This window comes from Mauremys mutica, chromosome 3 (genome assembly GCF_020497125.1).
Source record: "Mauremys mutica isolate MM-2020 ecotype Southern chromosome 3, ASM2049712v1, whole genome shotgun sequence".
Taxonomy (NCBI): Eukaryota; Metazoa; Chordata; order Testudines; family Geoemydidae; genus Mauremys; species Mauremys mutica.
In genome coordinates, this window is record NC_059074.1 from 19,018,603 (window position 1) to 19,031,373 (window position 12,771).

Below are 12,771 nucleotides of genomic sequence, written 5' to 3' on the forward strand. Positions count from 1 at the left end.
GGCCATGATCTTGGTTTGTCCCTAGGCATTGCTGTAATAGATCAATAATAATAGTTGTGATAAAATATTAAAGGATATCAACACACATGTCTAAGGTTACAAACAAAATAATAACCTGTCTAAGCTTAAGAAGAAATTTCCCAATATGCATCTTATTGCACAATTGTGCATTACTGGGCTTTTAAATCTTCCTTTGGAACATCTGCTACTGGCCACTGTCAGACACTGGATTAGATGGACCACAGAACGGGCCAGATTTAGAGGCAGGCAACCCAGGTGACTACCTGGGGTGCAAGGCTTGGGGGGTGCCATGCTTGGGGTGCTGTTTCTGTTGTTAGCGACAAAAAGGGAAATAGAATGTCTGAAGTAAAATATTTCAGGTACTCCATATGTGGATTCATTTTCCACTAATCACCTAGAATGTTCTGGACCTTTGTATCTCATGGAACCTTCCAGACTTTCTGAGAACTACATTTTCCTCAAACATCCTAGAATGCTGTCAGCCATGCCCTTGCAAGTATATAAGGGGTAGGGCATTGCCAGTCAGTCAGTGAGATAAAAGAACGAACTGAAGTGAAGTGAGAGCCCAACTGCAATATTGAGATACTTGTTTTATTGTGTAATTGTGAAAGTGTACATGTGTTTTAAGACTTGAAGAGTGTAAGTAGCAACTAATAATGGACATAATTAATGAGATGCAGAGATATCTATCGAACCCCTATCTATGCAACAATATAAAAGAAATACTGTTTCCTAAATTCTGCTGATATTGATCATACAATTTTGAATGGGACAGGCAAAATCAAGGAGATGAAATTTCCAATAAATGAGTGACACTTTTCAAAATCACACCGCAAAAGAATGGTGAGAAATTGAATCGGCATTGACTAGTTTACTCGAAATCAACTGACAAAGTGTTCTGTTTTTGTTGCAAAATATTTGACAAGAATGCCAAATCGTTGCTTGCTCTTTCCAGGTACAATTACTGGCATTACTTGGCTGATGCCCTCAAGCAACGTGAAAAGTCACCCGACTACTTTATGGCCTCCAGATGGATGGAGGTCAAATCCAGGCTCAAGCTGAATAAATGCATAGATGCACTTGAGGAATGTGCTCAAGTGTCTGATCTCAACTACCCCCTTCCTTGCAAAGAATAATTTGGCTTTCCGGGGTTCGGCAGATAAGTTGTTCACTGAACATAACCGTAATTTCCTTGATTTGGTAGAGCTCCTTGAGAAATACAATGATGTCATGCATGATTACATACCTCAAGTAGTTCGTAAAGAAGCTATGGACCATTACTGCAGCAAAACAATTCAAAACAAATTGATTGACCTGACGGCAAGGAAGATGCTTGATAACACATTGATGTGGCTTGGCAAAGTTAAGTACTAGGCTGTAATAATGGACTGCACTCCTGAAATTAGTCACAGTGAAAAGATGTCATTTACAGTAAGATTTGTTGATGACGAGGATGGCAGTAAAGTAAAGGAACACTTTATCTGTTTCTGGTCTGTGGGCGACACTACTGGATAAGGCCTAACAGAACTGATTTTGAACATTTTGAATGAGAATAAAATAAAGCTTCAAGACTGCTGCGGTCAAGGCTACAACAATGGCACGAACGTGAAGGGAAGAAACAGTGGCGTCCAGGCAAGGATCCTTGCTCTGAATCCAAGAGCTTTCTTGGTGCCTTGTGATTGCATCTGACACAACCAGGTTGAGGGAATGGCAATGTCATCATCTTTAGATTCAGGATCTCCCTTTGGAGAATTGCAAAGGATATAGGTCCTGTTTTCAGCTTCAATATCAGGTGGAAGATCATCATGGACAAAGGTACAAATTTGACCATAAAGCCACTAAGTGACACTTGCTGGGAGAGCTACATTGACAGTGTAAGGCCAGTGAGGTACTAGATGACTAACGTTTACAACACCATGATGGAACTGGTGAAGTCAAGTAAAGCCAAGGCTGGAATCTGATACTAAGCACCAAGCCTGGCAACCAGGTCACTGACTTCAAATTTATGGTCTCAGTTGTGGTTTGGCATGATATCCTGTTCCAAATAAACGTTGTAAGCAAGGCATTACACACTCAGTCGATGGACATTGTGACCGCTACTACTTGGATGAGAAGCTGCCTTGATTTCACTGTGGTCTACAGAGACAGCGGATTTGAAGATGCCATCACTGCTGCCAAAGAAATGGTGGAAAACTTAGGAGTTGAGCCTGTCTTCAAGGAAAGTGGTATTCATTGGAAGAAGAGACAGTTTGGTTACGAGGGCAGAGAGGTGGTGATCGGAAGCTCGTAAGGAAAATTCAAGGGGGAGTTTTTTACTTGCTCATTGACGCTGCTCGAGTGTCCATTTTGCCGTACAAGAAGTACTCTCCACTCCAAGTTCTCCAATTCATTCATAATGCAGAGCTGAAGGACACTTTTCCTAATGTGTGTGTCACTTTGAGGATTCTGATCATGCTGCAAGTCACAGCCACGAGTTGTGAGTGCAGCTTTTCAAAGCTCAGGCTCATTAAAACATATCTTGAATCGACACTGACCGATGAGAGACTGACATCACTTGCTATTTTATTGCTTGAAAATGCCATTGGCCAGTCTTTGCATCTCTCTGATGCTGTGCTTCGGTTCACGAGGGCAAAGGCAAGAAATGTGACTTTTTGAACTAAAGGACTAGGGTTAACATTCTAAGGCTGTACCTACTGTAATGCTATTTAATATTGGTCCACCCAATGTTGGTGCACAGTTCAATTTCTTGCTCTTAGTGCATTTCAGATATTCTTAAAATTTAAAAGTTTCTATAAGCCTAAAGGACATGAATTTTTTTCTATTTGCTCATATATGGCATAAATAAATACAGATTTACAGATCCTAGCATGCAAATTTATCATCTTATATGACAAGGATAAATCATTCATGCAAATCGTGCATCAAAGTCATGAAATGGGCTACCAATGCAATAAAAAATAAGGTATTCAAAAGTTTTAACAAATGGAGGAGTGGGGGGGGGCTAAGACACTCCTTGCCTGGGGTGCCATTTGGTTTAGGGCCACAGATGTGATCTCATACAGCAGTTACCATGGTTCCATGTAAATTATGCAGCGCTGGTGTCCCAACCCAATTTCAGAGAATGGAGGGTTAAGATTAAGAGGGATCTGGATAAATATGAATTGACTTTATATGTTAGCCTCTTAAAGTTAGCTTCATAAGCTATTATAGCAACTCACTAGATATTAAATGGCCTAAGCAGTCATTCCCATCTGACTTTCAGTTCTGCCACTGTTCAGACTAGCAGAGTAAACAAACTAATCTCATAATCATATGCTGAATCCTCTGCTTCCCTCTCTTGTGTCTTGAAATGTCTCTCACTTTCTTCAAACTCCTCAAAGCTCCCTTCTTACAGTTAGCTTTCAGGCACTTTCTTGCTATTCAGTGGCAAAAAACTACATTAACACAGAGTTACGGTTGCTTTGTGGTACGTTGTATGAGCAAAAGTCAAACATCTGAAATCAGGAAATTCACAGTAAAGGTTGCCCATGCAACCTTAACTCTGCCCTCTTTCAGCAATGGTCCATATGTCCCATTAACACACATGCCATTACCCTGCCTACCTCATCATTGCTGAAAGGTACAAGAGCTTCACCTCCTTTGCAACATTCACTCTCGCCCAGAGAATTCCATCTAATGCGATTAAAGGACAAAGAGAAAAAAAGATCCCGCCCACTCCCATCTGATATAACAAAAATTTTGCTTAGACCAGACGCTGTCTATTCTGCTGTGTTCAGAGTAAACTTCCCAATAAAATAAAAACATATTCTATTATAACAGAGACACCCCCAGTGGGCTAAGGACCCCCATATCCTGGCTATATGAGTGGGGCAGGGAAGGGACTCGGACACCCCTAGAAATGTAAGAGCTCCCCAGATATAGGCACACACAGGAGGGGAGCATGTGAGGCAGTTACTCCTACCCCTGTTCTACCCCAGTCCCCTGCCACTCATCCCCATGCCTCCCTTCCCAGTGTCCCACGCCTCCACTACCCGTAGCACCCTCACCTGAGCCCCCAACCTCTCTCCTCACCCCTAACACCCATCCCCATTGATCCCCCTCCCTATAAGACCCCTTCCCTTGCAACAGCCCCAAACCCCCTCCCCCTATTCTCTCACTCCTTCACCTACTAATACTCCTCCCTTCCCGGGAAGCATTCACATGTCTAACATTTTCCCCAAATACTTTGATTACATTCCCCTCAATATACAATTGCCAACTCTGACTCACAAATTGTAGCAACCTCCAGCCACCCAGGCCAAATCTTTTTTTGGTTTTAGGTGGGGGCTTGTTGTTAACTTATCCTTAGTTTTGTTAATAGGTGAACACACAGCCATCAATCTCAATGAGGTCTGTGATGCCTCCAATCATTAGTACTTCTCAGCTTAACAATACAAGGCAGCAGAAGGAAACCAGCATTTTTTGGCCAGGCGTATAACCCAAATTTGGGTCACTAATGCTACCCCATACCCCTATGAGGCAATCCAGATTTCAAAGCAATGCAAGCATCTCTAGCTCTGAGCAAAAATAAAACACAAACACCATGGAGACTTTTGGAAAAAAAAACTATATTTTTTACCCCAAATTTGGGTTACTAACCCTACTCTGCACCCTCCTAAGGCACATCAGTTTTCAAAAGAATCCAGTAAGTGTGTCAATTTTAGGGGACTTTGAATTGTCAACCTGATTGCCTTCTGTGATGAGATAACTCACTCTGTGGATATGGAGAAAGCAGTGAACATGATGTATCTTGACTTTAGCAAAGCTTTTGACATGGCTTCCCTACAGTATTCTTGCCAGCAAGTTAAAAAGTATGGATTGGATGAATGGGCTATAAGGGGTGGATAGAAAGCTGGCTAGATCGTCGGACTCAACGGGTAGTGATCAACGGCTCGATGTCTAGTTGGTAGCCGGTATCAAGCCGAATGCCCCAGGGGTCTGTCCTGGGGCCAGTTTTGTTCAACATCTTCATTATGATCTGGATGATGGGATTGCACCTCAGCAAGTTCACAGATGACACTAAACTGGGGGGAGAGGTAGATATGCTGGAGGGTAGGGATAGGGTCCAAAGTGACCTACACAAATTGGAGGATTGGGCCAAAAGAAATCTGATGAGGTTCAACAAGGACAAGTGCAGAGTCCTGCACTTAGGACGGAAGAATCCCATGCACTGCTACAGGCTGAGGACCGACTGGCTAAGCGGCAGTTCTGCAGAAAAGGACCTGAGGATTACAGTGGATGAGAAGCTGGATATGAGTCAACAGTGTGCCCTTGTTTCCAAGAAGTCTAACAGCATATTGGGCTACATTAGTAGGAGTGTTGCCAGCAGATCGAGGGAAGTGATTATTCCCCTCTATTCGATACTGGTGAGGCCACATCTGGAGTATTGCGTCCAGTTTTGGGCCCCCACTACAGAAAGGATGTGGCCAAACTGGAGAGAGTCCAGTGGAGGGCAACAAAAATGATTAGGGGGCTGGAGCACATGACTTTTGAGGAGAGGCTGAGGGAACTGGGATTGTTTAGTCTGCAGAAGAGAAGAGTGAGGTGGGATTTGATAGCAGCCTTCAACTACCTGAAGGGGAGTTTCAAAGAGGATAGAGCTAGGCTGTTCTCAGTGGTAGAAGATGACAGAACAAGGAGCAATGGTCTCAAGTTGCAGTGGTCTAGGTTGGATAGCTTTTGCTAATATTTCACTAGGAGGGTGGTGAAGCACTGGAGTGGGTTACCTAGGTAGGTGGTGGAATCTCCACCCTTATAGGTTTTTAAGGTCAGGTTTGACAAAACCCTGGCTGGGATGATTTAGTTGGGGTTGGTCCTGCTTTGAGAAGGGGGTTGGACTAGATGACCTCCTGAGGTCTCTCCAACCCTAATCTTCTATGATTCTGTGAACCTTTAAACAGAAGCTGTGACACAACCTTAAGTTCTCATCTATCCTCCCTGTGGCAGGAAAAGGCCAGGGTAGAGACCGTCGAATCGTGGAAATCAACGAATGGCTACGCAGATGGTGTCGGAGAGAAGGGTTTGGATTCTTTGACAATGGGATGGTCTTCCAAGAAGAAGGATTGCTAGGCAGAGACGGGCTCCACCTCACGAAGAGAGGGAAGAGCATCTTTGCAAGCAGGCTGGCTAACCTAGTGAGGAGGGCTTTAAACTAGGTTCACCGGGGGAAGGAGACCAAAGCCCCGAGGTAAGTGGGGATGTGGGATACCGGGAGGAAGCACAAGCAGGAGATTACAAGAGGGGGGACTCCTGTCTCAGACCAAGAAAGCGGGACAATCAGCGGGTTATCTTAAATGCCTATACACTAATGCAAGAAGCCTGGGGAACAAGCAGGGAGAACTAGAAGTCCTGGCACAGTCAGGGAATTATGATGTAATTGGAATAACAGAGACTTGGTGGGATAACTCACATGATTGGAGTACTGTCATGGATGGATATAAACTGTTCAGGAAGGACAGGCAGGGCAGAAAAGGTGGGGGAGTTGCATTGTACGTAAGAGAGCAGTATGACTGCTCAGAGCTCCAGTATGAAACTGCAGAAAAACCTGAGTGTCTCTGGATTAAATTTAGAAGTATGAACAACAAGGGTAATGTCGTGGTGGGAGTCTGCTACAGACCACCGGACCAGGGGGATGAGGTGGACGAGGCTTTCTTCCAGCAACTAACAGAAGTTGCTAGATCACAGGCCCTGGTTCTCATGGGTGACTTTAATCACCCCGATATCTGCTGGGAGAGCAATACAGCAGTGCACAGACAATCTAGAAAGTTTCTGGGAAGTGTAGGGGACAATTTCCTGGTGCAAGTGCTGGAGGAACCAACTAGGGGAAAAGCTCTTCTTGACCTGCTGCTCACAAACAGGGAAGAAATAGTAGAGGAAGCAATAGTGGATGGGAACCTGGGGGGCAGTGACCATGAGATGGTCGAGTTCAGGATCCTGACACAAGGAAAAAGGGAAAACAGTAGAACAGAGACCCTGGACTTCAGAAAATCAGACTTCGACTCCCTCAGGGAACTGATGGGCAAGGTCCCTTGGGAGAATAACATGACGGGGAAAGGAGTCGAGGGAAGCTGGCTGTATTTCAAAGAAACCTTATTGAGGTTGCAGGAACAAACCATCCCGATGTGTAGGAAGAGAAGTAAATATGGCAGGCGACCAGCTTGGCTTAACAGTGAAATCCTTGCTCGTCTTAAACACAAAAGAACAGCTTACAAGAAGTGGAAGATTGGACAAATAACCAGGGAGGAGTATAAAAGTATTGTTCAGGCATGCAGGTGTGAAATCAGGAAGGCCAAATCACACTTGGAGTTGCAGCTAGCCGGAGATGTTAGGAGTAACAAGAAGGGTTTCTTTAGGTATGTTAGCAACAGGAAGAAAGTCAAGGAAAGTGTGGGCCCCTTGCTGAATGAGGGAGGGAACCTAGTGACAGAGGATGTGGAGAAAGCTAGTGTACTCAATGCTTTTTTTGCCTCTGTCTTCACAGACAAGGTCAGCTCCCAGACAGCTGCACTCTGCAGCACGGTATGGGGAGGAGGTGACCAGCTCTCTGTGGAGAAAGAAGTAGTTCGGGGCTATTTAGGAAAGCTAGACGAGCACAAGTCCATGGGGCCGGATGCGCTGCATCCGAGGGTGCTAAAGGAGTTGGCCGATGAGATTGCAGAGCCATTGGCCATTATCTTTGAAAAATCATGGCGATCGGGGGAGGTCCCGGATGACTGGAAAAAAGCTAATGTAGTGCCCATCTTTAAAAAAGGGAAGAAGGAAGATCCAGGGAACTACAGGCCAGTCAGTCTCACCTCAGTCCCTGGAAAAATCATGGAACAGGTCCTCAAGGAATCAATCCTGAACCACTTAAAGGAGGGGAAAGTGATCAGGAACAGTCAGCATGGATTCACCAAGGGCAAGTCATGCCTGACTAACCTAATTGCCTTCTATGACGAGATAACCAGCTCTGTGGATGAGGGGAAAGCAGTGGATGTACTATTTCTGGATTTTAGCAAAGCTTTTGATACAGTCTCCCACAGTATTCTTGCCAGCAAGTTAAAGAAGTCTGGGCTGGATGAATGGACGGTAAGGTGGATAGAAAACTGGCTAGATGGTCGGGCTCAACGGGTAGTGATCAATGGTTCCATGTCTAGATGGCAGCCGGTATCAAGTGGAGTGCCCCAAGGGTCGGTGCTGGGGCCGGTTTTGTTCAATATCTTCATTAACGATCTGGAGGATGGTGTGGACTGCACCCTTAGCAAGTTTGCAGATGACACTAAACTGGGAGGAGTGGTTGATACGCTGGAGGGTAGGGATAGGATACAGAGGGACCTAGACAAATTAGAGGATTGGGCCAAAAGAAATATGATGAGGTTCAACAAGGACAAGTGCAGAGTCCTGCACTTAGGACGGAAGAATCCCATGCACTGCTACAGACTAGGGACCGAATGGCTGGGTAGCAGTTCTGCAGAAAAGGACCTAGGGGTTACGGTGGACGAAAAGCTGAATATGAGTCAACAGTGTGCCCTTGTTGCCAAGAAGGCTAATGGCATTTTGGGTTGTATAAGTAGGGGCATTTCCAGCAGATCAAGGGATGTGATCATCCCCTCTACTCAGCACTGGTGAGGCCTCATTTGGAGTACTGTGTCCAGTTTTGGGCCCCACACTACAAGAAGGATGTGGATAAATTGGAGAGAGTCCAGCGGAGGGCAACAAAAATGATTAGGGGGCTGGAGCACATGACTTATGAGGAGAGGCTGAGGGAACTGGGATTGTTTAGTCTGCAGAAGAGAAAAATGAGGGGGGATTTGATAGCTGCTTTCAACTACCTGAAAGGGGGTTCCAAAGAGGATGGATCTAGACTGTTCTCAGTGGTAGAAGATGACAGAACAAGGAGTAATGGTCTCAAGTTGCAGAGGGGGAGGTTTAGGTTGGATATTAGGAAAAACTTTTTCACTAGTAGGGTGGTGAAGAACTGGAATGGGTTACCTAGGGAGGTAGTGGAATCTCCTTCCTTAGAGGTTTTTAAGGTCAGGCTTGACAAAGCCCTGGCTGGGATGATTTAGTTGGGTTTGGTCCTGCTTTGAGCAGGGGGTTGGACTAGATGACCTCCTGAGGTCCCTTCCAACCCTGAGATTCTATGATTCTATAATAGCACTCCTGCATCACTATCATTTGCTCACTGTCTTGCATCTGATTATACCAACCAAAACTAAACAAACCCCTATCTTGAAATATGTAATTTACAAACAAGATTATCACAGAAACAAAACGAATCATTGGACCTTGCTACAAGGATGCTCAATTCCTTCACCTTATTCTACTGCTGTCTCCTTTCCTTCCTGTTCCTCATTTTGACCTGCTAGATGTCTATATTTAGCCATCCAGATTTTGGCCTCAACTTCCTAGATGCAGGGGCTTTGAGTGGGATTTTCAAATGAGCCTATGTGATTTAGGAGCTTTGCCTTTTTCCTAAGACTCTTAAGTGCTTCTGAAAATCCTACCTCATGTTTTCTTGCTTGTCTGTACAATCAATAATAATTCATCGTACCTGGCAAGGGAAGAACCAGGATTTGTGTTTCATGTGGTGCAAATGGGGGAGCCAGTAGAAGCACTCAAAGGAGAGAGCGACGTGATAGAAGCAATGAGTTAGGAAGATGATGTTGGCTAAGTGATACAAGGTTGCAGTACTTACGCCCAAAAGATGAGGTTGCATTAATCAAGACAGGAGATAATGAGCATGTGGGCAGTGCTTTGGCAGGTTAGGCAGAGAGAAAAGCTGAATCATTTAAGGAAAATGTGACATGATTTGGATACAGCTTGAAATCTAGAGAGAGCAATGCCACACATGAAAACCAGGTTACAGGCCTGAGTGACTGGGAAGATGGTGGTACTGTCAGGGAACAAGAGACAAGGAGTTTGGAAGGGAGATGAGTTCATTTTTGACTATGGTCAGACTAGTAAAACTGTGTGAGATCAGCAGTAGGCTCTGTCTGTGTGTGAAACAACATCTGAACAGAGCCGAGATACATTCTGTGCTGCAAGTAAATTATCTTTTCCTGTTATTCTTTACAATTTACTCAAGTGTGGGAGATTGCTGAAATCTGATCTTACCAGGAGATGTAATAAACTGGTGAGTTTCAGTTGCTGATTTAATTTCAGGTAGTGGAACATCAGCACATTGAGAGGAAGGTGACAAGGGAAGTGTGGACTTCAGGTCAAGGTCATGGCTAATCAAAAATAAAAGAGATGAGAGATCAGCTGTTTCCTAGTAATCACTGAGCTAGAGCAATTATGATTAAGATCTGGTAATGTTGCACATACTCAGAACAAGAAGGCGCTGTAGAGTGGGTAGAAGGTCGGCTGAGACTGTCTTGACTTGCACTGTCATGAGATGTGTGGCGATGTTCGTTAAGTCTGCTGAATTTTGCTGCACGGCTGCTGAGTTCAGGAAGTTGGGCAGGTTTGTTGACTTGAGACCCTGTAATATGTATCTGATCTCTAACAACTACTTTAAGAGAGGCTGCAACAGTTCCAAAACTCAATTCCTGCTTGGCAGTAGAGTTTGCATAGTACAATAGGCCTGATGTTCCTCTGATTTGTCAATGGGGTTACAGCAGAGTAAAAGTACAGTAAATGAGAGGAGAATCAGACCCACTGCCTTTAAGTTTTTTCTAATAGTTAATCTATTGTTTTCTAGCTGACCCTGGAAGCTTTTGCTGTTCACATACACCAAAATATCTTCTACCATCCCAAGAATATATCTGTAGCCTTGAGTATTTTCTTTCATCAAGATTTCATCATCTAAAGTCCTTCTTAACAAGACCTGTAATTGCAACTAGAATCAGGGCCACCCAGAGGATTCAGGGTGTCTGGGGCAAAGCAGGGAAGCAGACATTTTAAAAAAAAGGCACCACCCATCGCAGCACTTCTACTCACCGGACAGCGCTCCGAGTCTTCAGCGGTGACGGGTCCTTCACTCGCTCTGTGTCTTCAGCAGCACTGAAGGACCCGCCGCCAAAGTGATGCCAAAGACCCGGAGCGAGAGAAGGACCCGCCGCCGAAGTGCCGCCGAAGACCCGGACTGCCACCGGCTGAGTAGCCAGGGAAGGGATCCTCGGCCAGGGCTCGTGGGCGGCCCTGACTAGAATTATAGCCCTTAGACAGCTGCTAGGTCTGGTTTCTAAAAGGTTTATCCTGTGTGCTTTCCTGGATTGGAAAAAATCCCGAGTTTACCCAAGGCAGGGGAATCAAATCCCATTTCTGATGTTGCAACATCCTGCCACTAACCTAGTGGCAAAGTAAGAGAATGTCCCCACGTGGAAATATGCCTTTTCTGGGATCCGAAACTTTATTTTCACAGTCATCTTTTGCAGACCCCTTAGACATAGTCCACAGGCCACTAAACCACTGGTTTAGTAAAGAAGACCCTCAGTTCAGAACTCATCAGTTCTTCCACTCTCTTAAATTGTGAGCTGCTCAGAGCAGGGACTATGTGTGCTTTGTACAGTGTACAGGACAATGGAGTGTAGATCCTGAATGGCGCCTTTGGATACTACCACCAATAAAAATAATAATCCTAGGGCTACCCCACTGTGATGTGATTTTTGCCCCACAGGACAAATTCAAATACCCCTTTTGCCCTACTCCCCTAAACCTTACCATCCTCATCACCTTGTGACACAGAGCTTCCCTCTGGTTTCTCCATACTACCTCCCTCGCCTGTGGTGAGCTCCGCTCTATTCCCAGAGGGTGTGGCGCTCCTGCCACATCTCTGTGACACCTAGGTCACTCTGGGGTCTTTGGCTCCCCAGAGACCAATGTGCAGGAGGAATAGGGCGGAGACTCGGTGCTAATTATGCCAGCTGGAACAGCGTATTGTGTTGTCTCTTGGGTGTCCAGGAAACGGGAGATACCAAACTCTCCTAAATATGGGGGTGATCTCATGAGTCTTCTCCCCCATGCCTTCCCCACACGCCAGTTTATTGTGGAATCTCGTAGGGGTGGTGGATTTGCAGGCTCAGAGACAGAGCCTGTTCACATTGCCTACCACCCTGCCCCCAGAAAGAGGCTGGGGCCCCCATGGTGTGCTAGGTGCCATGTAGTGTCATGAGTTTATGAATGAATGGTTTAACCCTACTGCCTAATCTGCCCCTTCCCTGGCTAAGCAATGTCCCTGCTTGAGCCTTCGCCAATGGACAAGGAAGGACGGGCTGATACTGAGAAAGTGGGGGCAAGGGTTACAGACGGAACTGAGAGGTAAGAAATTGAGGTGTCTGTGTTTGGTGAGAGGAGTTGGGAAGGTCTGAGGGCAGTAGCCAATCAGAGCAGAAGGATTTGTAATAGCCAATCAGAGCAGAGGGGTGAAAGGATAGAGATCACATTTCAATTTACTATTAAAAGGACCGTGCAAGGATAACTCAGTAACAACCATATCCTGGGCTAATTAAACTCTGGAAGGCAGGAGAGTTTGGGATACTGTTATTAATTTGGAACCCAGAAGAATCCACCATATTTAATAGTTAATAAGTACTGTTGTTGTTGTTCACTTGCATTATTATAGATTTGCAGATTCCTGTACAAACATAGATTGACACATCCCATGCCCCGAACAGCTTACAAACTACAAAAGATTGGATGTGGGCTTATATTAGAGGATATGAGGGACTATTGGAGAGGAGAGCAGGATGGGAAGGATTCCTAGAAGAAGTAGGTCAGTTTTAGAGAGGA

At 45.1% G+C, this 12,771-nt stretch overlaps 1 protein-coding gene across 5 annotated transcripts in view; it reads right to left on the bottom strand.

Annotated features, from left to right (window-relative positions):
- The window catches only part of SPATS1 (spermatogenesis associated serine rich 1), a 30,502-nt gene extending 18,588 nt beyond the window's left edge, over positions 1 to 11,914 (bottom strand). For 3 of the 5 annotated variants that reach the window (XM_045011059.1, XM_045011058.1, XM_045011061.1), the window contains exons 1-3: positions 11,704 to 11,914; positions 10,366 to 10,522; positions 10,156 to 10,271 (exon numbers count right to left, since the gene is read on the bottom strand). In XM_045011059.1, coding sequence (XP_044866994.1) covers positions 10,156 to 10,271; positions 10,366 to 10,522; positions 11,704 to 11,749 — 319 coding nt within the window. In that variant the 5' untranslated portion in view covers positions 11,750 to 11,914. The remainder of the gene's footprint in view (positions 1 to 10,155; positions 10,272 to 10,365; positions 10,523 to 11,703) is intronic. The other 2 variants (XM_045011060.1, XM_045011062.1) reach the window with 2 other exon arrangements.
- Positions 11,915 to 12,771: the final 857 nt, after the last annotated feature.